Raw genomic sequence first — 26,745 nt, 5'->3', positions numbered from 1 at the left:
AAGAGGTGTGGGGGGTGCGGGAAGAGACTGGACAAAAATCATACACCTATGGATGAGGACAGTGAGGGGGGGTAAGGGCGGAGAGTGGGAGGGAACCAGGTGGAGGGGAGCTATGGGGGGAAAAACGAGGAACAACTGTAATAATCTGAACAATAAAGATTTAAAAAAAATAGCAGTTGTGTATTGTCTTTAGACTCTGTGCAATGGCCATCCTACACCACTTATAGTTGGAGTGTAACCCCAATCTTGAGAGAATCACTAAGTACTACATACATCTAAGGCATGAGAAGGGATAGGATAATGTGACTGAAAAGGAACAGACAACAGAAATAGACACAAAGAGAATCCAGAATGAAGTTACTGTGGGTGGATTTTTAAACAATAGTGCTTAACAGGATCAATGAGAAATATAACAATACTGAGAAATACAAAAAAAAACCAAATTTAAATTCTAGAACTGTAAAATGAAATAAAATTAAGAAATGAATGGATAGATAGATGAAAAAAATCAGTGAAGAGGAAATATGGTCAGAAGAAAATAGATTGGAGCACTGAGAGGGAAAAAAATATGGAAAATGCAAAAAAAGTTTAAGAGACGTGGGACATGGTGAAAAGTCTAACATAGGTACTCCAAGTCTTAGAAGAGGGAGGAAGAGAATAGGGAAGAAGTAATATCTGCAGAGACAATGGCTCGGACTTCATGAAGCAGAATTCATTCAAAGAAAGCTACAAACATATTGTAGAAAAACTACTGAAAACCAGACAATGAGAAAAATCTAAAAAGAGCTGGAAAATGCACACAAACTTCCAAAGAGCAACTATAAGATTAAACAATGGATGCCAGCTGTCTTAAATTTGAGTTTCCCCTAAAAAAACAGAATCTGTAATTTCATAGTTAATCTGGGGGGTGATCCCAGGAAACAGGATCAAGGAATGAGTGAATGAAGTAGGAGAGGAAGAAAAACCAAGTGAGGGGGTCCATTACTGAGGGTGCCACTATAAGCAACAGCAGCTTAAACCAGCTGTGACCTCTCAAAGATATCTACCCAAAGGACAGGAAGCTGGATCTCCCCAATCAGTTGACAACTGACCCCACCCCCCAGGCAAATTAACTTGTACTTCTTGAGGGCCAAGCAAGGCCCAAAGAATCTGCAAAAGCCCTGGGCAGAAGGTGGAAAATCTTGTGGTACGGGCTTGTGGTGGGACAACAGTAATGTGAAGGGAGTCAGAAATAGTATAAATGACTGACTTTATGTAATTTGCAGAAGAAATCAGAGCTGGGCTAAGGGGATATGATGTAAGGGACCAAAGGCATTAGATTGGAAGACAGTAAAACTAAAGGTATACCTCAGAGATATTGTTGGTTCCAGACCACAGCCATAAAACAAGTATCACAATAAAGCAGGTCAAATTTTTTGGTTTCCCAGTGCATATAAAAGTTATGTTTACACTATACTGTAGTCTATTAAGTGTGCAATAAATAGCATTATGTATAAAAACACAATGTGCATCCTTAATTAAAAAATACTTTATTGTTAAAAAATGCTAACCACCATCTGAGCCTTCAGCAAGCTAAAATCTTTATGCTGGTGGAGGGTCTTACCTTCAATTTGTACATGACACAATATCTGTGAAGTGCAATAAAATGAGGTAGAGTTTCAAAGTGCTAACAGAAAATAATTGCCAACCTAGAATTTTATACCCAGGAAAAATGTACATCAAAAATAAAGGCAAAATAAATATTTTTTACAGATAAAAACAAAGTGAGTTCACCACTGGCAGATATGAAAGGAATGAAGAACAATGGAAAGGTCAATGCTAAATTAATAAAAAAAGGTTTCATGAGGTTTAAAATATAGACAGAATTAAAATACATGACTGCTATAGTTTGTAAGTTGGGAGAAGATAAGTGAAGTAACTGGAGATCTTCACATGGTATGTGGTACAAGTACAACGAATATCACATCTTTATAAGTTAAAGATGTACAATATAATCTCCAGGATAACCAACCACTAGCATAATTGAAAAACAATGTATAATGATCAAGGCTAATAAAAGTAAAAAGAATTTTTAAAAAAAGGAGGAAAGGAGAAAACAGAGAAAATATACAACAAATAACAAGCAAATAATAAAATGGTAGAATTATAGCCAACTATTTATCAGTAATTAAAGTAAACGAGATACTGATTTAAAATGCACAGACATCTCTCCTTTTAGGAATTAGATACTTACTTCACTGTGGGACTCTTCCCGGTGTGTTTCTTATGTATTATGGTGTGCTGTAATACATCTAGAGTGGAGGAAAAAAATTTGTTATACTAAAGGTTTCTGCAAAAGTCCAACAGGATCATGCAACTAATTTATGTGATATTAACATTGTCGACAGACCTTACAGAGTGCTTTTCAGAGAAAATTCGTTAAAGAATAAATTTTTCAAAAGATACAATAAATGACTGAATTTCCTTAACTATCCTCCAAAACTATGAATGTTTACTAGGAGCATGCCACTGCAAAACTATAATATTCAATTTTAAGCTCCTTTTTTAAACAATTAAAAAAGTGAAGTGCCTCAAATATTAAAAATATACATCTATTAATATAACACACACCCATGTACCCACATCTCAGATATCTCTATGCCTCGTTTTATTAAGAAACAAAATATCACAGAAGCAACTGAAGGCCCTCTTCCATTCAACTCCCTCTCTCTACCGAGGTGAACTAGTGAAAATATTTCAGTGACTGCTTTTTATTTTAACTACCCATATATGTATTGACAAACACATTCAGTGGTGTTACATGTTTGAATATACTATAATTGTTTTAAATGTCATCTAGCATGAATATGAGTATGTCACAATTTACTTATAACTTTATTAACATTAAAAGCATTTGTGTTAATATCCATTTGCTATTACACATAATGGTACCTTGAGAACCTCAGTCCCTGTCCCCTGACACATGGACAATTTTCACAGAAGTAAAATTGCCGGGCAGTAGCATAAAAGTAATTACCTCTAAGTTCACTACACAATGTCAAATTTCTGTCCAAAATAGTTGTGACAATTTATATTCCCATCAGCAGATGAGAATTCCCATTACTTCATATCCTTGATGTCAGAAAAAAAATGTTTGCCAATCCAAAGAATGTGAAAGGACATCTCATTGTTTTTATTTTTAAAACTAGAGGCCTGGTGCACAAATTCGTGCACGGGTGGGGTTCCTCGATCTGGTCGGCGATTGGGGCTGTCTTGCCCAGTCCCAATCGGGGCCCATGGGGGCCGGCCAGACAGGAAGGGACTGCGGGAGGGCTCCGGAGCATGTATGGTCCTCTCACCCAGACCCCAGCAGCAAGCTAACCTACCGGTTGGAGTGTCTGCCCCTTGGTGGTCAGTGCATGTCATAGCAACTGGTTGAGCAATCTACCAATTTTATTCATTTTTATTGAATTTATTGGGGTGACATTAATAAAATTATATAGTTTTCAGGTGTACAATTCTATAATATGTCATCTGTATACTGTATTATTATTTTTTAATATATTTTTATTGATTAGAGAGAGGAAGGGAGAGGGAGAGATAGAAACATCAATGATGAGAGAGAATCATTGATTGGATGCCTCCTGCATGCCCCCCCACCCCAACTGGGGATTGAGCCAGCAACTCAGGCACATACTTGGACCAAATATCAAACTGTGACCTCCTAGTTCATAGGTCAATGCTCAATCACTAAACCACACTGGGCATGCAGGTCATGCTTCACCTTGTCAAGAAAGCCTTCTTATCCCAGATATTAATGTTTAAATGTTTAAGCTTTATATCTTACATATTACATTAAGTTTATATGTTACATGTAATTTGTAATTCACATCTAATTATATATATACTAGGGGCCCAGTGCACAAAATTCATGCACTCAGGGGTGAGGGGGAGGGGGTCTCTCGCAGCATCAAGCCCCTGCCGGCACCCACAGGACCCCAGGCCTCGGCGCACGGAGTCGTGGGACCCGCCTCCGCACCGCGCTCACAGCGTCAAGTCCCCGCCCACCCGCGCACACCTTGCCGTGCACGCAGCCTCCTGGTGATGGGATGCTACGGCGTGAGGGCGTCACCACCACATAGGCTTTTATCATATAGGGTAGGATTTTTTATTGGAAAGCCTGGATAGTGTATTCTTTCCCTACTTATTTATAATGCTACCTGTCACATTCCAAGTTTCCATATGTCTGTTTCTCAGCTCCTTAACCTGTTCTAATGGTCTGTTTGTCTATCCCTGTTCTAAAACCAGGAATAAGGACTTATTCCAGTGAATTGACATTTACCTTCTTCTTGACTTGAAGCTTCTGAGCTGTCTTCTTTTAAGTGTTCTAATATCTTGGAAGTCTTCAGAGAAGGTTGTAAATTATCTGTAGGAAGTATTTAATACAATTAACTTTTTAGGAAAATTATGATAAAGAAAACAAATATAATGATTATTTTTCTCCCAGGGAAGGCTAGAGTGGAGTTAGTAACAGAGAACATTTCTACCACATAGGACCTTTAAGAAATAAAATGACATAGCACAAAACACTGGGCTAGGAGTGGGGACCCTGATTTGTGGAGACAGTTCTCCTCATTAAAACCACAGGACTGAAGCAGATGCTTGACATCTGTCAGTCCCCCATCCCCACCCCTACCCTGCATGCTCAAATGCTTCTCAAACATTTGTAGTGTTATGAAACTTTTTTAAATGTCTAATTTGTTGTGGGTCATTACTTTTATAAAATACAGTAATAATGTTGTGGCAATATCAAAAGAGTAGGTGTCTACTCTCAGTTTCGTTCCTCTATCACAGACCAGTGACAACCATTTGTGGACCAGCACTGACCCACAGAAAACACAGAGCAATGGATTAGTTCTCCTTTTAAATACAGAAAATCCAGCAGGATTCCAGAGTTCAACATTTGAAGTCATTTAGGAATTTAATATTTGTTTTCTCAGTTGTCAGGATGTGGAATGTTGCTCTCTCTCCCACTGGGGATTAAAAAGGTAAAGCTGTTATTTTTCAAAAGGGCGAGGGTAAATGAACTTTGACAGTAACATGTTCTTTGGTGAAATAGTTTCAACATCCTGACCGATTGTCCATAATCTCAAAACGTGTACTTTAAGACATTATTTTCACAACAACTTGATATCTTAAAACAAGATCTATCAGCTTCTTTAGCATTCACTGCTCATGTCATTTAAATACTACTAAGCTCTCAAGATGAGTTTTCTGTCATTTATGTATATACTACTCATTTGGGTGAGTTTTCCTGGGCAGCCTATTAAAGCCTGAATTAAAAGTTTAATTTTGTGCACCAATGCCTTTTTAGAACTAATCAGGCATGATTTATAAGTAAGTAGTCAATAAGAAGTACTTAAACTTGGTGTAAGGAGAAAGCACTGATTGTTAAATCTATACACAGCGGTTCTCAACCTGTGGGTCACAACCCCTTTGGTGGTCGAACGACCCTTTCACAGGGGTCACCTCAGACCATCCTGCATCCTGCATATTAGATATTTACATTACGATTCATAACAGTAGCAAAATTACAGTTATGAAGTAGCAACGAAAATAATTTTATGGTTGGGGTCACAACATGAGGAACTGCATTTAAAGGGCCAGAGGGTTGAGAACCACTGCTCTAGAATGACCAGGATTCTCTTTTTAAAAAGCTATTGTCACCCTAGCTGGTTTGGCTCAGTGGATAAGAGCGTCAGCCTGTGAACTGAAGGGTCCCAGGGTCAAGGACACATGCTGGGTTGCAGGCTCGATCCCCAGTAGGGGGCGTGCAGGAGGCAGCCAATCAATGATTCTCTCTCATCATTGATGTTTCTCTCTCTCTCTCTCTATCCCTTCCTCTCTGATATCAATATATATATATATATATATATATATATATATTTAAAAGCTATTGTCCCTATTCAGATGTAAATTTAACCATGGAGTTGTTCATCTTATCTTAGTCTAGTATTCAAGAAGAGTCATTAATTCTAATTGCTACTTATCTGTTTAAAATATTTAAGGCATACATATACACACACAGATGATTCAAAACTTTAATTAACCCATATGTTATAATATCCAATCATATTATTCTTTTACCTCTTTCCCACCTAAAATTGAGAAAACATGTATTTTCTTTCCCCTTTAAATACAGAAAAATATGACTTTTTTGAAAACAGAAGATTAAAAAAACACAACTCAGCTACTTGCTATAGTGGCTGTGCTTAAAATTAGCAGAAATTCTCCTAAAGCACACAAAAATGTTACTGGCAAAATATTATTTTTAAAAGGTAGCTGAGATAGATGTGTATAAAACTAAACACAAGGCAGACTGTGATGAATGCTGAAACATAAGGGCAAAATCAAACTACAGGAACATAAGAAAAAAACTAGAAACTTCATGAGGTAATATTTCAGTTGGGTCTTAAAATAGGTGTGAGTTTAACAGGCTGTGACAAAAGCAGCATATTAAGTTTGGGTGCAGAATGAGCCAGAACACTAGGACAGGAAATGGCAGGTGTATTGAGTGACTGCCCAGCCTTCCAACTCTGAAGGTTTTGAATAGGGGATTAACAATTTGATCTCTGAGATAATCCTGAGATAGGGTAAAGTACAGTGAGAAATTAGAATATAAGAGAAGAGCTAGGCTTTGTATAGTTCCTTCATGAAAGAAAGAAAAAAAAAAGCCTCACTGACAACAACAAGCTTGGTAAGGAGAGGGCGTCCTTTATCTGGTGTGGCTTGGCCTTTAAATGACTGCATAGGAAGAGGAAAAACTTGCAGCCTGGGAGGCTGGGAGTTCATCATTGGAATAGGGGACACGGGGAAAGGCGGAGTATAAGAGTATGTTATACATCAAGCAACCAGAACTGTGGCAAGGTCTGTAAGGAACCTGGTGATCCTGAATGCCCATGAGTTCAAGAGACTTGTCCCCAGCCTTGGAATCAGTCTGTTTTGTGACAGTAGCTTTTACACATTATTTTCTTTAAAACTGCAGCATAAAATTCACTTAAATCTACCAATGTTTCTTAATTGTAAGCTACTATTCCTTGACATTAACTGAAATGACAACCCTATACAAGATGGCATGATGAAGCAGGAAACCCAAGCAAGAAAACACCAGACTTCTGCAGAGAAGCAGGATGCTTACTGAGGCTGTGTCGAGGGTCTGAGGATCTGGATTGAAAAAAGCTGTGGACTTTCTGACTCTGGAGAAAAGCTTGTGATGAGGTTGAAAATAGCTGCCTGCATAGAAAAAGAAAGGAGATTTGTTAATTTCATCTAATATAAATACACAAAAGTCACAGTTTAGACTGTAAAGCAAACCTAAGTGTCAGTTTAATTCAGGTATAAAAAACATAGAAGAAAATGAATATTATTTTCTAATATATTTCCCACAGAAGGAACTGAATAAAAGTTAACAAAACTTATTCGCAAGAATCTAATAAATAGGCTTATTTTTAATTTTGTATAATCTAATGGTAAGGTTTCAATTCTGGCAAAAGGTGTATACTACTTCAGCCTTTTGCCCAAGTGGGCCAGTCTTTCTGCTCAGAAAAAGTACAGTTCTCATAGGTGTGACTTTTCATCATTTGGTGTATCATGAAAAAAACCTTCCTACACTCTGAACACAGGAGGTGGGAAGTCTGGGACGCTAAGAGTCCGGGAAACTATGGAGCGTAGTGGTCAGGTCAGTTCCAAGCATTACTACTACATCCCAAGGCATGACTAAGCAATGATTCACTCCAATGTGTATCACACCATGACTCTAGGCTGTTATCTTTGAAAACCAGAATTCCTCATATTTATTAATACAATTAAAATATTCCAACGGGAGGTCTTTCCTACAAAAGGGACCCTACAAAAAGGGGCAGTTACAGCATAGTCTAATGCAGTGGTTCTCAACCTTCCTAATGCCGCGACCCTTTAATACAGTTCCTCATGTTGTGGTGACCCCCAATTTCATTGTTACAAATTGAACATAATTAAAGCATAGTGATTAATCACAAAAACAGTATGTAATTATATATGTGTTTTCCGATGGTCTTAGGCGACCCCTGTGAAAGGGTCATTCGACCCCCAAAGGGGTCGCGACCCACAGGTTGAGAACCGCTGGTCTAATGGAATGTTTACTTACTGATCTGAACACCAGCTCAACTACTGAAAAGCTGAATCATCCTAAACAAGCTTTTCAGCTTCAATTTCCTCATAGGTAATCCTACCAATTCTTCAAGGTTATGACACTCAAAAATATATGTAAATTAAACTGTCACCCTGATGCTTAATGTACAAATCCCCTTCCATTGTTTTTGAACACCTTATTTTATTTTTATTTTTTAATATATTTTTATTGATTTCAGAGAGAAAGGGAGAGGGAGAGATAGAAACATCAATGATGAGAGAGAATCACTGATTGGCTGCCTCCCGCATGCCCCCTATTGGGGACTGAGCCTGCAACACAGGCATGTGCCCTTGACCGGAATCAAACCCGGGACCCCTCAGTCCACAGGCCGACGCTCTATCCACTGAGCCAAACCAGCCAGGGCTGTTTTTGAACAGTTTAAATGTTCCCTTAAAATTTTAATTCTTAAACTCTTTCCCAAGGTTTTTGACCTATCATTCAGATTAATTATAAAGTCATTAAGTTCCACACTAAGATATGACCCTTATGGGCCAAAGTTGCCTTATACATAAAGCAAACTTGCTTCTTGGCACTCAAAATGTGGAGGTAAATATTCAACAGGAAGACAAATAAAGGAAATAAATGGAAGAAAAGTTGAGATATGAAGTAAGGAGCTAATCTAAATTTCCAGGTCTGAACACATTACCTAAAATTGGGGATTAAAATCCAGAGTCAGTGGATTCTCCATTTACATTTACAAACCAGTTGGTCAAAACCATAAGCAGGCACAACTTTGATTCAAGGCTTGAGTTCCAAGAGAAAGCCCAAATCCTACCTGCACACACTAACTGCAAGTCCACTATGGGAACCACACCTGAGGTACAGGCCCAGGCTTGAAATCAGGGTACAGACTGAACGCAGGGTGGGCTGTACCAACCTGTCTCTACTTCACTTATAAACCCATTACCTATTTCTCATTTGCACTGTCCCCTATCTATTATAACTTCTGTATTTCTTAAGGGACAAATGATACAAATCTAACATTCACAAACTGAGAATGAAGTATCTAACATTTTAATGGTGTTGAGATCACAAGCTAGCCATACAAATAAATTAAAAAATGACTCCCCCTCTGAGGGGAAAAAAGAGGTTTCACTGAATATTTGCATATTTTAGAAACAATCATTTCTGATTTCAGAGAGGTAAAGAGAACAAATGATAAAAGAATTAGTTTGGTGTCTTACTGTGAGTCAAGACCTAAACAACATAAGGATAAGACGACCATGTTAAAAAGTGCTCCAGAGAAAGACTCTGTGATCTGCCTCAAGTCCCCTGGACAGCGGTGATGCCGTCTGTGACACTGAGTACAGTGTTTGGCGAACTATTACCTTAAGATGGGCTCCAGATCAGGATGTCGCCGTTCCTCCCGCTTCAGTGACCCCTGATTCAGGGCTCTCAGGATGGTCTTGTCAAAAGTCTCTGAAGACAGTTCCTTGGGAAGCTGGAAAATAAAAAGAGCATGGTCAGGGTTAAATTTCTCACCTGCTTGGTAAACCCAGGCACAGGAGCAAATAAATGCCACCTGCTCAAGAACCACCCCAAAGCAGTTCCTTTTCTAAATCTTCACAGGGAGAGGGGGCGGGGCATAGGTTCTTCCATGTCTGCCCTCCAGACACACCTCGGGGCTTCCCAGGGAGCAGGGTCACCCAGCAGCATTCAACAAACTTCTGGAACACACTTGCAAATACCTCACACACCACAGTGAAGTCTCACCCACACCAAACTTCTTCAGTTAAAGGGAACATTTTGCATAGTGAAGCTAGTATTATTTTTATCCTCAAATAGTATTCTGAAAAGTGTTATCTCTGCCTTTAGTTATCACTTTTGTGCCTCCTTTTACCCTGAATCGAAGATAATGTCAGATTACCTGTGCCAGACACCAAATAAAGAACTGGGTGTGAAAAATGGGGTAAAAAGTCTTAATTTAATTTACATTTAAAAAAAACCCCACTAATTAGAGATTTAGTAACCTTTTCCTCAATGTGATGGAGGTACCCTCAGAGCACTGTATAGGAAATCACACACAAAATCATCACTTGGACAAGAAAATTTTTAAGTTAAAAACAAAATTTTAAGACAATATATTTAGTAACTACTTTACTTTGAAAAGTTCTTAATAAAGTAATTTTATAAAAAACTAACTTTCCAAGTCTTTCAAGAATTCAAGGTTTTAAATTTCACTTTTGATAACTAGTCTTTGCTAGCTACTCTTGAATTATTGGCACTTTCCCTAAAATTAAGGATAGAACCATTAACACAATCTCTAAGGAGCCCCAAGAATAGAATAATCTATACAAATGGTCAGTTTACATATTGATTTTAATTGGAAAACCAGAACCCAAAGTAAGTATTCTTCTGAGAAATCAGAATTCTGAGTCAACAATTCAGAAATGGAAAATTCAAAGGTAGCAAAAAGTATTGTTAATTTTAGGCACAGTGAGACTGTGGAAGCAAGATGTTATGTGAGAATGAAGTTCTTTCTCATTCATTAACCTGTTGAAGTCGAAGGCTCTGCTGGCATCCCACACACACCACTAACAGGAAGAAATAAGTTCTGAATCTACATATTTTCCAAAGAAATTACTATTCATTTCAATATTTACATTTTATATTATTCTTAATAGATTTAGGACACTAGTCATATATTACCCCCATTTTAAATACGATTTCTACTGGATGTGCATACGCAACCAAAGAAAATTAGCTTCGTGGATAAGTCTTTTTCCACTACCAATGGCTGAACGCTCTTCTACTACATCCATTTTCAACTGCTCAATGACTGTTCATACGACTGGGCAGTGTGGATGTGCAGTCATCAGTATTTATAAACTGATCTATTTTCAAGTGGTTTTTATCTTTAATTTTCAGAGACTATTTCCAGTCCTCGAAGAAGGCATATTTGCTAAAAATATAGCTTTTAATCATGTCTCTTCTATTCTAGTCACTGTTTTGGACTTTCTCACCGCTTGGTCGTGGTTCCTGCACACCTAGCCTCCCACCTATGGCACCCTGGCTGGGCCTCAGCATAGCATACGCTCAGAGTGCTGGGATGTTTACACCTCATTATCACAAGCTGTTCTTTAAAAACACTGAGGCCTAATGGATAACCACCTATAAGACCTCATCATAATTTTTTGTGACTCCTTGTTCAGTCATTCAGTCAGCAAATATTCAAACTCCACCTGTCCTAGGTACTGTTTCAGCAGTGTGGGCACGACACTTGGGAGGGTGTCAGGTGCTAAGGAGAGGCAGGTAAAGGTGGCTGGGAGGACACAATTTGTGGGAAAAAGAATGTGAAAGCACTGGCCTCAAACCCACTCTTCCACATTACAGCAAACTAGAGGTTTGGTTAAACAGCAACTACACAAGTTAGAATTACATGCTGTCAAAAGAACAGCGTTTGCTCTTAACTTTTGTAGACTTTAAAAGGAATGTAAAAAATAAAAATGATATATAGAAGATTTGAAAGTGTATTTTAAATACACAATTAATTTCTACACATTCACAATATATTGCCAATTATTTCATATAACTTGAGAAGCATTTGCCCTATTTTAGAAAAATAGTATATTCAAATGTTGCCTAAACAGGGAGATCATTAATTATCATGATTCTGAAGAATGAATTACTTATTTGGAGCTGTATTTTTTCAAGCAACTAAGGTTTTAGAAAAATTGTGTGATGAACATGAAATGTGTCAAGACAAATAGCAGCTGAAGTGTAGGGCAACCCAGTGGGAGAGAGACTCTGCCCAGGCCCCAGGCCAGGGTCAGTCAGGTACTCTCTCAGCACCTGGGGACAGGGAAGCAGCAGCCCCACTCTAACTCCCTAAGTAACCAGCCTTGACAGCTGGCAGTGCTGGGCTGCAGGGTATTTCAGCCTTTGCTGTTTATCCCCTGCAAACCGCCCTCAGCTCTAGAATTTGGTCATGGAAAGGGCAACAGAAAAAAGGAAATGAAGCACATTGCTCTTTAACCCAAATGAAGCCTGTTTTGGATAAATTTATTCTATGGAGAGAGAAATCACAAATAAGTAGAAAAGAATTTAAAAGCACATGTGTGGGCAGGATGGGGTTGCCCTTCCTTATTCCTCAATAGGCTGCTAGCCAGGAGCTACCTTCTCCTCCGGGGTACTGAGGAGAAAGTAGCTCATTGAACTACAGTGCTCACACACCTCTCCTTCCACCACTCTCTTCCTCCCCATGCTGTCTGAGGCTGACATGTCACAGGCATGCGACCTGTGGCAACTGGAAATTAATAACCCCCATCTTTACATGCAGTTAGGTCACCAGCTTGAAGTGGAGTTCTCAGCCCTTACCCCAGAGTTAGTTTAAAATAAGCCATAGGGGGAGAAACCAAGATGGCGGCATAGGTAAACACCGGAAATTGCTGCCTTGCACGACCACTTCAAAAATACAACTAAAAGACAAAATGGACATCATCCAGAACCACAGGAAGGCTGGCTGAGTGGAAATTCTACAACTAGAAGGAAAGAGGAAAGCACACTGAGACTCAGAGGAGGTGCGGAAGTAAAGTGCAGAGGTATGGAGGCGTACGTGGAAAGGGCTGGCAACTGAGGACACGGTTGTCTTTTTCAATCGGGAGGGGGTCTCAAGCTCCCGACTGCTCTGAACTCCAGTTCCGGGCAAGTCTCTGGGGACCCAGACTCATACGGGGAGAAACTGGACTGTCTGGCATTGGTTGGAACTCCAGGGCGGCTTTCTCTCAGAGGTGCTTGCAGCGATTAGATTACCAGGACACTGAGACGAGGGGCCTCTTAGGGTAGGACTGAGAATCAGCCTTAGCTGTTAGCTCCGCCCTGCTGATTCCCTGAGACCCCACCCCACCCAAGCTGTGCACAGAGGCTTTTGCATATGAAAGCCCTGGCCCTTTGCAATCTGAAAATTACCTAACAAACTGCAGCTGGGTCAGAGAGACCCAAAACTTCCAAAAGAAGGCCCAAGGCCCCACAGCAGCTTGCATTGCTTCACAGCTGGGCCTCATCTGGGCACCTCCAAACCCCAAACAAAGAAGAGGACTCTGCAGATCTCTCCATAGCTCCTGATGGGTAGCCTCAGGCAGAGGCTAAATTAGCACCTCCTTAGAGATCCAAGAGCCAGTGTACCCAGTGGTCAGAGTGGGACCATCCAGATTACAACTCCTCAGATCCATAAGGGACACACTCAGGGGGCAGACTCAGTGAGCACCAAAGCCCCACTGAAGCAAGTCTTGCCCCAGAAGGGTGTCTTCAGCACAGAAGTTCTCCCACCATAACCACACCTGATTCTCACAGCCAATTGGCCTGGAGGTCAATTCCTCCCAGTGATACCTACAACAATCAAGGCTTAACTACAACAAGACTGCACAAAGCCCACAAAGGGGTGCACCAAGAGTGTCCACCTCAGGTAATTGGGGAGGCTGAGCCACTGGGCCCTATAGGACACCTAGCACACAAAGCCACTCTATCAACACAGGGAAGCAGCCAAAATGCAGAGACAAAGAAACAGGTCACAAATGACAGAAATGGAGGAAAGCAAACTGCAGGATATAGAGTTCAGAACCACACTTATAAGGTTTTTCAAGAATTTTCTAGAAACCGCCGATAAATTTAGTGAGACCCTCAAGAAATCTAGTGAGACCCTCGAGGATACGAAAAAGGACCAACTAGAAATTAAGCATACACTGACTGAAATAAAGAATATTATACAGAGTTCCAACAGCAGACCAGAGGATCGCAAGAATCAAGTCAAAGATTTGAAATACAAAGAAGCAAAAAACACCCAACCGGAAAAACAAAAAGAAAAAAGAATCCAAAAATATGAAGATAGTGTAAGGAGCCTCTGGGACAACTTCAAGCATACCAACATCCGAATTATGGGGGTGCCAGAAGGAGAGAGAGAGCAAGATATTGAAAACCTATTTGAAGAAATAGTGACAGAAAACTTCCCCTACCTGGTGAAAGAAATAGACTTACAAGTCCAGGAAGCCCAGAGAACCCCAAACAAAAGGAATCCAAAGAGGACCACACCAAGACACATCATAATTAAAATGCCAAGAGCAAAAGACAAAGAAAGAATCTTAAAAGCAGCAAGAGAAAGAAACTCAGTTACCTACAAGGGAATACCCATACGACTGTCAGCTGATTTCTCAACAGAAACTTTGCAGGCCAGAAGGGAGTGGCAAGAAATATTCAAAGTGATGAATACCAAGAACCTACAACCAAGATTACTTTACCCAGCAAAGCTATCATTCAGAATTGAAGGTCAGATAAAGAGCTTCACAGATAAGAAAAAGCTAAAGGAGTTCATCACCACCAAACCAGTATTATATGAAATGCTGAAAGGTATCCTTTAAGAAGAGGAAGAAGAAGAAAAAGGTAAAGTTACAAATTATGAACAGCAAATACACATCTATCAACAAGTGAATCTAAAAATCAAGTGAAAAAATAATCTGATGAACAGAATAAACTGGTGAATATAATAGAATCAGGGGCATAGAAAGGGAGTGGACTGACTATTCTCGGGGGGGGGGGGTGGGGGGGGGTGCGGTAAAAGACTGGCAAAAATCGAACACCTATGGATGAGGACAGTGGGGGGGGGGTAAGAGCAGAGGGTTGTGTGGGAACCAGGTGGAGGGGAGCTATGGGGGGAAAAAAGAGGAACAACTGTAATAATCTGAACAATAAAGATTTAATAAAAAAGAAAGAAAAAGTTAAAAAAAATAATAAAATAAAATAAGCCATAGGAAAATGGAAATATTGAAGTCATTCCCAGGAGTTCTCACCCAGCAGGACTGACACTGCTGACACAGGGAACTATGTGCTCCTCAGAACCAGTGCCTCTCGTGCTGCCCACAGCTATGCAAGCTGGAGGCAAAAAGCCTCCTAGCTTTACGAGTAGAGACCCATGTGTTCTGAAAGAACAGATTTATGGTGACAAGCACTGTCCTGAAAATTTCATATGCTACTGGTTCAACAACTATGTCACACCTTTACCTAAAAGTTAGTAATTCAATTGGCAACGTTTTCTGCTTCTGGACTTTCTGTTTTATCTCTGTACTAGAGGCCTGATGCACAAAATTGGTGCAAAGAGTAGGCCTTCCTTCCCCCAGCTGCCGGCACCGGCTTCCCTCGCAGCCCCAGCTTCGTCCAGAAGGTCATCCAGAAGGACGTCTGGTCTAATTAGCATATTACTCTTTTATTATAATAGGTTAACTATAAATTTTAAAACATTTGCTTATTGAGAAACAATAATTTATTGGTTATCCATTTAAACATCTTCCCTTATTTTAGTATTTATCTCTACCCACACGCTTTTCAATAAAATAGAATTAGTATAAAAGAAATAGACAAGAGTTTGAACAAAATGATCTAAGATCCCTTTCACCTAAGCAAGTCTATAAGATGTTCCCAATATACCTTATTCTCAGTGCTTTGGAGAATCTATCATTGTGGGAGTGGAGGGGGACTTGGAACTCAAAGAAGCAACAAATGGAGATATATTTAAGGAGTCCACAGAGGGAGCTGAAGAGCTGTTAGGTCTGAGATCCACTACCAAATGCAAACAAACCTCATCTTATTTTGTAGACACACTCTTTCATAGGATGTACTCCAGCCACCAACATTATACATCTCGGCAAGGAAGTAGGAATAAGGTTCCATTTTTAAAAAATGTTGAAAATCCTTCATTTCCTTATATTCGTAATATAAAGTAAGAAAACTTATGTTTAGAATAACATGACGTTTTCTACAGCTAATGTTCATAGAGAGTTCTCCAACCTGTATATATGTATTTTAATTTTCCAGAAATTAATTTTGATGTAAGGGTTTTTGGATTTTGTATATTATGTAAAAATCATTTTAAGAACAAAATCTATACTTTTACCTTCAGTAGAAAATCCTGTAGTTCTTGGTGGGTTTTTGTTACTGTTGTGACTGAAAGATCAGACCAATTTACCTGATTAAAAACAAAACACAAACATATTATATGGTTATTTCTTAGGCAGAGAAACAACTGGAAAAAAAGCCATGTGTAAAGCAAAGAGCCTTACTTACATTTTATTAAGATTAACAATTAGAAATATAAAGTTAATCTGGCATTGTCATCATTTCTTCAAAATTATTAAAATTAACAGCACACTGACATGTTCTACTCAAAAAAATTTTAGTAACTCATTTCAAATCACATGATTTTTTTTAAAAAGCTGTCTTTAAAAATATGTGACCATATTTTGGTAACTTTTCAGAAAGTGGACCATCTTACATTCCTTTAGTGAAGTTGCAGAACTCTAACATAATGCTTTGAGAGTACAGCTCTATGCCCCAAGAACGAGAAAAATTTTACCTCCTGAAACTTATGAAATATCTTATGAGAAAAAAACCAGGGCTCACTAGCCCACTTTGATAATACCATGAAGAGATTTCAACTTTATCTCAATTCTGTAAAATCTTATTAAGGTGGATGGGACAAGTATGACCAATTTAAAGATGGAGAAACTAAAACTCCAAAAGGCTGACTTACTTAGATTTGACCCTAAGTAACCAAAGAGTCAGAAGTGAAATCTATTATGCTGCCGTACCTCTTGAATACCTTTAATTCAGTGGATCTAATGGTGGCCCACTAATAATTTCTACTTTACAATTATTTGAGTTAATACTTGAAAGATGCTAATATCTAAGGCTTCTCAATTAATCCTATATAATAGCCTAATATGCTAAGTGTCCATCTGTTCAACCAAAGTGTAATATACTAAAGATATGCTTAAGGCTGCTCAACCGCTCCCTATGACGTGCACTGACCACCAGGGGGCAGACAGTCCACCGGTCGACCAGTCGCTATGATGTGCATTGATCACCAGGGGGCAGATGCTCTGACCGGTAGGTTAGCTTGCTGCTGGTGTCCGGCCGATCAGGACTGAGCAAGATGGGCTGGACATGCCCTGGAGCCCTCCTGTGGCCCCTCCCCGGCTGGTCAACCTCCCACATCCCTCCCTGGCCCTGATCATGTACTGGTGGTGTCCTTCGGCCTGGCCTGCACCCTCTCGCAATCCAGGACTCCTCAGGAGATGTCAGAGAGCTGGTGTCGGCCCAATCCCACAGGCCAGGCCAAGGGACCCCACTGGTGCACGAATTTGTGCACCAGGCCTCTAGTTGTATCATAATTAATCAGACACTTAAAAATGTATGTCCTCACTTAACGTCAACAATAGGTTCTGTGACTTAAATAAAACAATGTATGGTAAGACCAATTTTACCATAGGCTGATATAAAGAATAGTTAAGTTCCCAGAGCATCTTATTAATATTAATGAAATAATGTAGTTATTCAAAGACCTACTACACAAAGTTTTATCTAGCAACCCCCAAAGCAAATATCCTTATTAACTGACAGATCTTTTAGCTGATTTTTAGTTATTCAAATGTCTGTTGAGCAGCTACTGTGTCAGTCACTGTTTCAGTGAAAGGGATACAGGAATGGACAAGACAGCCGAAGTCGCTGCTGGCTGAGGTCCGAGTCTAGTGTAGGAGACAAATGAAACAAATGGCTATATAAGGATTCCCATCAGTGGTCATTGCTCCAAAGAAAATTAGTATGGTGTGGTGCAGGAGCAGGGAGAAGCCCATCATATTGCGCCAAGAAAGACCTCAGAGGAGGGGACGTCTGAGCCAGTCTGTGTGTTGAAGGGACATCAGCTGTGCCACGGTCTGAGGGTACATCATTCCAGAGCAAGGGGACACAGACCTTAAAGAAGGAGCAATCTTAGAGCTCCAGCAACAGAGGAAAGCTGGTGAAATGGAACGAAGACAGCAAAGATCAGCTTATGCCAAGTATTACAAAACTGTCAAGTGAAAAGTGGAGATAAGGACTTGAAATTTTCAAATTGAGGATATTTCTCCCACAAAGCAGAAGCCAGGATTCCGAAATTCTTTGAACAAATGTCCTAAGCAAGTTAGATATGGTGGGATGGCAGCAGATGAAGATTCCTACTCTCCATGAGATAATAACCAAATAGAAAGAAAAAACACAAACCCAAATGTAAGAACCTGTGATGGCAATGTACCTTGGATGAATGAAAAAACATTCTGTTGGAGGATCAGAAGCGGCTTCATGAGAAAGGTACAGCTAACGTTTGGCAAGCAATACCTTTGGGGAGGAATTGAAGTAGGAAGCACAGAAACGTGGCGTCTTTCCATTTGGTTCAAGGCGTGTACAGCCTTAGGAAAGAGGGCTAGACAGGGAAGCCCAAGCAGGGAGGAATAAGGAGATGTGGACAAGGAACCCACGTGACAGTGAACAGGCAAAGGAGACCTGGGCCTAACAGAGCTGTGCTCTGAGGTTAATTAGAGCTGTTTGAAGGACAGAAGGACAGGAGAGCAAGGGGAGCGATAAGAAGACGGCCACAAAGGCCAGAGAATAAAACCATCCTGGAGAAAGAAAAAGAGGAGAAAAATATCAAGGAAAACAATGCCAGGAAAAGACAAGGCTTATGATTCTGATTTTGAAAATACTCGTGAAAATGCTTATTTTTACTTTTAAAAGATGTATCTTATATCTTTAATCTAAACTCTGATAATTATTGTCAGAGTAATTTTCATGTGGTGGTACAATTTTTAAAAACTTGGCAAACCATGCAGAACACACTGAAAGCAGTACATCCCCTTAATTTAGACAAAGGTATACATTTGTTTAACTTTTCTAAGTTAGCAAACCTGCCAGAAGTTTTTCCAAAGATCAATGTTCATTCTTTCCAAAAGATTATTTAACATAAAATGAGGCATTTTTTTTTTGTGGGTGAGAGTAGCTTACTTCAAAGGTGTACTCCCAATATTTGTCAGCCCTTTTTCTCTGGACTCCTTTCAAGATTATCTTCTCAATGTGTACAGCTGAAAGAAAGAAAACATGCTGACTTGTTCTACAGAGACTAGACACACATTTCAATTACCAAATGTGATAAATGCTACACAATTAAGCTATTTATCTTCATCTTAATTACTGCTCTTAAATCATGATTAAGCAAAAACAAAACAAAAAAACACCCAGAAGCATAGCAATGTGCCATCCATCCATGAAGTAATTTTTTCCTATATCCATTCAGCATGCTGAATGTCTAAGCAGCTTTAAGCACTCTGCTAAGCACCAAAGATAAAAAAGATAAAAAATAAAAGGTGCCATCAGTGAAGATTATTTTTCAAGGTGATAATCATCAAAACTGTTTGTTATTCCGATTACTACAAAAACAGCACTTTAGATTCATCCAAAAGAAAACGTACTTAAACAATAATGAGGCTGGTAGTAATGAAGATGATAAAGGTCTTAGCGAAGAAATTAGGAAAGTGACTCAACAGACTAGTGTGGTCACTGCTGGATCCAGGGGACAGGAGATGGAGAAGAGAAGGGAAAGATTCACTAAGGCTTAGAGGAAGAAGTTAAATCAGATGAAGCAGAATATACAAAGTAACAAAAGTGTATAGGAAGAATTAAGGTTGTTATAGATCACGGAAGGTGGGCAATGAGAAAGCAGAAAACATAGACACAGAAATTTGCCGGTAAGCAGACATTCATAATAAACTAAGGAGATCTCATTGCCAGAATTTTGTGACAAGTTTCCAAATATATAGTGTTTGGTGGCCTGCTTCTGGGCCAATTTCCCCTTAGTGGGTGAAAAATGTTGAGGATGGAGACAAAAGAAAATCTCAAAAGCCAGGTGAGAAGCCTGTAACTTCTCAGAACTCCTGCAAAAAACAAAAACAAAGGCCAAAGTGGAAACGGAGGGTCTGCTGCTTTCAAAAGCTTTTCTATTAAATTATGTAAAGAATGATGCTACTAAATAAAAGCCATCTGAACTAATCTGTGTTCAGATATATAAAGCAGCTCTACTTCTGCAAACCGGTGGGCTATGGATAGGGGACGGCTAGGGCATTACGGAACACAGGTAGGTCTTCAGCCTTGATTTCAAGTTAAACCTGCCGTGATCTATCAGAATCAGGACGAGAGAACAAAAGAGTATGTGGTGAGGAATGGCCAATAATGTGAGATCCTCCTCCAAGCTTCATACATTAAAACTAAAAAGCATGGATTATAAACATTTGTTTAAATATTAACTATACAGCCCTGGCAGGTGTGGCTCAGTAGATAGAGTACTGGTCCACACACCTAAAGGTCTTGGGTTCGATTCCCAGTCAAGGGCACACACCTGGGTTGCAAGTCAGATCCCCAGCTCTAGTTTGGGAGTGTGCGGGAGGGAACCAATTGATGTGTCTCTCTCACATAGATGTATGTTTCTTTCTTTCTTTCTTTCTTTCTTTCTTTCTTTCTTTCTTTCTTTCTTCCTTTCTTTCTTTCTTTCTTTCTCTCTCTCTCTCTCTCTCTCTCTCTCTCTCTCTCTCCCCCCTCCCCCCTCTCCATTCCACCCCCTCCCCTCTCTTTGAAAATCAATGGAAAAAAATATCCTCAGGTGAGGATTAATAAAAATTAAGAATACAAGAAATTATCTCTAGTACCACCTTAACTGTTAGCATTTTGATGTAATCTTTTCAATTTTCTTTTTTTTTTTTTTTAAGGACCTTCACTGTAAAACCAAACTCCCTTTAGGTGATTCCCATGATCGGTGTGCTTGGTGGAAGAGTCTATGACTCAAGCAATTCGATATTCTTGATTAGAAATGTAAACTTTTTATACATTAAACATTTCTACCTATTTTTCCTCTGTAAGGAAAAATGTATTACACCAAAAGGATTATTATTTGGACTAAAAAGAGATAAAATAATGTCAATTCAAAGCTGTGATAACTAGCGTGAATTCTCACCCATCCTTCACTCTTCCAAGGCTGCCGGGTAGCTGTCTACATTTTCCATTTCACTGTTTCCCTCAACACATGTAATGGACTCCCCAAATGTTAAGAGCATGTCTAAACTCACTTCTTTGCACATGGCAAAGTCTTTTCATTCCCCCATCTCCAGCTCTCTTGAAAACTGCATTACTGCAGGATGAATGGACTTGTAAGAAATTTCTTCTCTCTTACAGTGATCTTCTATAAAATTACTTTTTTTTAGTAGACACCGAGCACATCCTACAGATATAGCCCTATAATAAAAACTTCAGGAATATGTTAAGGTTTTTGCCCTCCAAAGACATTCAACCAGATTGAAGACAACTGACTACAAGGGCGGGCCGAGTGCTGTGGAGCTATAGCCCAGATGCAGACTCAAACAAGTAGGAGGACTGGCTTTTGAACTAAACCAAGGACCAGCAGGCTTTCTCTACTCCAAAAAGGAGACAGAGAGTTAGAGTGAACCAATGTAATCTTTCCACTTATAGATGCTTTAAGTTAGCAAAAAATACAGCATACCTTCTCGCTGGGTTCTATGAGGTGCCACAGTAAGTCCGTCATGAGGTATTGGGGCGTGTTCTATTAAACTGGCCTCCTTAGTTTGCACATAATCACCGTGAGCAGAGTCATTCTAGATCAAAAAAGGGCCACAAGTTAATTGACTAAGAAGAGTAAATTCTATAAAATAAACCAGATTAAAATCTTGTACTTTTAGTAGCAACCCTTTTAATAGCAATTTTTAGAGACCAAATAGGTGATTACAAAGTAAAGGCAGAAAGGTGCAAAAAGTCACAGGAGTAAGGAAAAGAATTATCAATATTTATCTTCATTTAACAGCAATATTCTATCAATTACTCACTGTTCCACTTTTCTTGCATAGTACTATTCAGAATTGCCAAAGATGTCAATTCTATACCAAAGTGAACCAGAATTGAAGCAACATAAATAAAAGATGGTACCCTTTATGCTAATCCCCCACTATGTAAGGACATTGGTATTTTTTACATTAATTATTGTGCAATTTTTATTCATTACTTGGGTTTAGTGACTATCTAACAAGATGCTTTGTTGGGAAAATGTTTTACAAAAGGTATCATTAAAAAAACCAAATCTTTCTAAACAAGAATGTGTATGGACAGTGAGTTTATTACTAATGTTAAACGACCTCACGGTAACTAGGTGCTCTAAATCTAATTGCTCAGCCAATCATCAGTGAACTGGGGTGAGTTTTACTCCTAGGAGAACTGCTGCTTAAAGGAATACAGAGCATGCTGGTGTACACACAGCTCTCCAGCATTGTCATGTGTAGACTGTTACTATAACACACTGGTTAAGCCAAGTAAGAAAATGGTTCTTTATCAAAATTCATACCACACCCCCCTCTTCATGTTCAGAATCTTTTTTTTTTCATGTTCAGAATCTTAAAACACTACTCAAACCAAAATCACCTCAGATTCAAGAACCAACTACAATTTTACAAATTTGCAATAAATAATATACATTCATGTTTTAAAACTGTATAAAAAAATGAAGCAAACAGAACAGCTGAAACTTCCTAAAAATCCTATTGTAAAATATTTGGTTCTGCTGTCTCATTATGCATCCTGGTCTGCCAGTTGACAGCTCTCTCTCTGGGAATAAAGTATCACATTCGATACTCTGGGGAGCTAAGCTTCAGCCTTATACAGTAGTTGTCTTCTTCTAGAAGCCCAAGGAATAAAGACTGTCTACAAAGAAGCACTTAATGAGAAGAACACAGACCTCTTAAGTCAACATCCAACCTCTAAAACATTTAGCACGATGGCATTCATCACTTTCCATCATTACTGATGTTAAAAAGTTGGATACAGGAATTCTTCTAATGATAACACAATCAATGTATATCCAACCCAAACCATATAATCATTTACTACAAAGTAATAAAACCACATTGGCCTAACACTACTGTACTTTAAAAATCAATACAAATAAAGCACTGTAATCCTCTCAAATACTTGTGTTAGCTGGAAGAAGTTTAGTTGACGAGGTAAGCCATTTCCTATAGAATATTTTTCTACCATGCTTATGTGTGGTTCATAAATTAAAAATTACACACACCTTCCAATGTAAATCAAAATATATAAAACCCAATAGTTTTCAATAGGAAAATGAAAAAAATCAAAACCAAAATGAGATGCACTTCATGCCCATTAGGATGGCTATTATCCAAAAACCAGAAAACAAGTATTGGCAAGAATTTGGAAAAATTGGAACCTTGTGCAATGCTGGTAAGGAATGTAAAATAGTGTGGCCATTATGAAAGACAGTCCAACAGTTCCTCAAAAAAAAAAAATTAAACATGGAATTACCATATGATCCAGCAATTCCACTTCTAGATGTATACTCAGAAGAACTGAGACTAGAACAGATAACTGGTACTCCAATGTTCATAGCAGCATTATTCACAATAGCCAAAAGGTGGAAATAACTCAAACATCCAATGAGGGATGAAGAGATAAAATGGTGTTGTGTGTGTGTGTGTGTGTGTGTGTGTACACAAATGAAATATTAGCCTTAAAAAGGAATAAAATTCTGACAGATGCGACAACAGGGATCAACCTTGAGGACATTATGCTAAGTGAAACAAGCCAGACACAAGAGAATAAATATTGTATGATTCCACTTATATAAGGCACCTAGTTCATAGAGAAAGTAGAATAGGGCTAGAGAAAGGGAAATGGGGAGTAAATACAGGTTCTGTTAGGATAAAAGAAAAGTTCTGGAGATGAACAGTGGTGATGGTTGCACAACAATATGAATGTGAATGTACTTAATGCCACTAAATTATACAATTAAAAGGGTCAAAATGGAAAATTTTGTTATATATATTTTACCACAATATTGCCTCCACAAATATTATATTGAAGTAACCATGAGAAAGTGGTTTGCTTCATAATCACAATCACATTTTTAAAGTCTGAAGTTACTTTAAGAACACAATTTAGCAACCAAGAAAAAGCCTCCTGGTTTAATAAACTCTGAGAGCTCCTGGCTAACTCAAATCCACATGTCAAGTAACACAAGTGAGCTAGACATCTTGTTCATTCCAGAGATTACTAAGATTATATTTTACACATGAAGATCCATCACAATTACACACTTGAGATTTCTTAAATGTGGGAAAGTTTGTGGAATAGTCAAATGGCTGGACAGCCTAAAAAGACTCTTTGAAAACATACCCTGAGAACAAAAGTCAGTTGCATTGGCCACATTTTACTCTAACAAAGGTCTAACTATAAATGGAACACACAGAGAGTGGGGAGGGAGAAAGCACCTCCAGTCCCCAGATGTGTTGTGTCTCCAAACATTCTGGAGCAGAGACAAACAGACCTCACCTTTAGTTACCTATCCAAATTCCTGGCCCATAGAGCTTCGAGAAATAATAAAAAGGTTGTTGGACTAAGCCACTAAATTTTGGGGTAACTGGTTATACAGTTATAGCTTTCAAATTCTCTTATTTAAAGGGCTACAACCAAAGCATGTTATTATTTAAGCAAGATTCTAAAATGTCTTGTGTTGAATGTTAGAAAATGACTCATCAGAAACATTACTGAAATGTCAAATTTTATCCATTTTTGGTGGAAGAAGAGGGAATTCTCTAGGGAGAATTTAAGAATTACTTACTGCCTGTCTCTTTAATTGAGAGGATGTGGTAGAGAAGGCAGATTTTTTCTCATCTCCACTCAATGAAATAGCACAACTCAACCCAACTCAAAGTAATGCCTTAAATCACCTATAGCATCTGATGAAAGGCAAGTTCTTGTGTGAGGAGAAACATGGCTGGTAAATATACTAAAGTTACGCTCAAACAATTAAACTAACACAAAGGTTGAGGGAAGGGGTACCAATGAATCAATAGCTCAGAAAGAGCATGATATGGATTCTATGATTGTGGAAGCTCTTCCTACGTAACTTATTTAGTTTAACCAGAAATGCGGGGATAAGGTGATTTAACAAGGCCAATGTGGCAGAATTCTCTTTAAAGCCTGGCTAAATGAATGTGGGGTGAAGGGCCAGATGATTTACTGAATCTGTGTATACTCTCCTCTACCACAGCCCACTGCAATAGCAGCTATGCAAGCTGTTAACATGACATTTGTGAACAATGGTTATCTGTGTATATGTGTGTGGGGTGGACTGGAACCAAATGGGTGGAACAATATGGAGGAGGGAAACTCATCACTATAACTTTCTATGTATTTTGGGAACTCTGAATTTATTACAAATAAAAATATTAACATTTGTCGATGTCATTGCCTTTTCTAGAGAGAACTTGTAGGATGCACAATTAGAGAAGATCTGGCAAAAGAATGCTGATAAGGAAGCCTAGAAGGAAGAGGGGAGTAGAGAATAAAAGAGAAGGGTGGCAGCTTTTACCTAAGAACTGGCCTTGCTGTTTCTATTTCAACCTGAACAGCACCATCTGTAGTTGACAGGTGGAATGGTGAAAAATACACATCACTGGACCACAAAACTACAAAGATCTAGAATGCAGAGAGGGAGTAGTAATTGTTTCCTACCTAGACCAAAGCTGGGGTCCCCCCTCTTTAGCACCAGCACCTGTGTTTCTTTACTAACCTCCTGTTCTACCATTATGCAAGAAAGGTGATGGCTTGAGATGAGCCAGCCTTGAATGGAAGGTAAGATGTATGAAGAAATTGTGGAAGAAAGAGATTTTGAGTTCAAAGACTTATCAGTGGCCAAGCTCCAGACATCACTGCAAGAAAATGTGGTAATATTGCTTTAGTATGATGTATCTGGCAGCAATATGCAATAGATAACAGATGGGAACCAGTCAGGTAACTATAAAAGTCTAGGCATAAAGTCCCAAAAGGGAATGGTGTCGGCAAGGATGAGGAAATGGTGGATTCAGGATATGAGGGGAGCCAGGATTTAGGTTATCAAGCAAATCAGAGAGTGTCTAGAAGTATAATGGTAGTATTGAGAAAACTGGATGACTTTGGAAGGTGTTTTTTTTTTTTTTAATCAATGATGCATTCTTTTCATACACATTAAGTTTAAAGTGACAGTGGCCATTTCAGGCAGACATACCACAGGCAAGCAGACACACATACAAATTTGTACTGACTCCCACTGCAACCTGCTGGAAACTTATCCCTTTCATCTGACCTTCAAAGCCCTCTGAACCCAACCCCTATTATTCTCTTCAAACTTCTATATTTCTGTTCTTCCACAGCAACCAAATTGTGCTGTAGTCATTCTATGACAATCGACATATAGATTGATACATATGTATGTGTGAGTATATATCTTGTTTAACAAGCATTTTCATATACATGTTCATCTTCACAGCAGTTATATATACAATAAATGGTGATGATATCCCTATTTTATACTGAAACTTGGAAAGACTAAACTTGCCAAAGTGACTTTTTAAAAATCTAATCTGACCTCAAATAAATTATTTTTTGAATAAACATAAAACCCTTCTAATGCTCTAAGACATTTAGAAAGGAATTAAAGACCAAATGTTCCCTGCAGCATAGGAAGAACAGAAGGAAATGGACTACTGCATACCCAGCAGCTCTGCCACCTGTAACATAAACACCCGATTAGGCACTTCCCTTCTAGAGTGACTGTTTACATAGACTGGGTGAAAGAGGCTTTTGTGACAAGGCATTCTCTACGAGTAAAAGGAGTGCTATCAGAC

General features: G+C 38.9%; 1 protein-coding gene across 4 annotated transcripts in view; it reads right to left on the bottom strand.

Annotated features, from left to right (window-relative positions):
* The window catches only part of ZCCHC2 (zinc finger CCHC-type containing 2), a 40,210-nt gene extending 18,337 nt beyond the window's left edge, over positions 1-21,873 (bottom strand). Inside the window, exons 1-7 of one of the 4 annotated variants that reach the window (XM_006087166.2) lie at positions 21,555-21,662; positions 19,013-19,089; positions 16,092-16,163; positions 9,538-9,650; positions 7,178-7,272; positions 4,322-4,405; positions 2,234-2,291 (exon numbers count right to left, since the gene is read on the bottom strand). Coding sequence is in view for 3 of the 4 variants with exons in the window: in XM_014454431.2 (XP_014309917.1) it covers positions 2,234-2,291; positions 4,322-4,405; positions 7,178-7,272; positions 9,538-9,650; positions 16,092-16,163; positions 21,555-21,596 (464 nt within the window). In the remaining variant the exon portion in view is untranslated. Of the gene's footprint in view, positions 1-2,233; positions 2,292-4,321; positions 4,406-7,177; positions 7,273-9,537; positions 9,651-16,091; positions 16,164-19,012; positions 19,090-21,554 lie in introns of all 4 variants that reach the window. The other 3 variants (XM_014454431.2, XM_014454432.2, XM_014454433.2) reach the window with 3 other exon arrangements.
* Positions 21,874-26,745: the final 4,872 nt, after the last annotated feature.

This window comes from Myotis lucifugus, unplaced genomic scaffold, assembly GCF_000147115.1.
Source record: "Myotis lucifugus unplaced genomic scaffold, Myoluc2.0 scaffold_36, whole genome shotgun sequence".
NCBI classification, from domain to species: domain Eukaryota; kingdom Metazoa; phylum Chordata; class Mammalia; order Chiroptera; family Vespertilionidae; genus Myotis; species Myotis lucifugus.
This window is presented reverse-complemented; position numbering and strand designations above follow the sequence as displayed.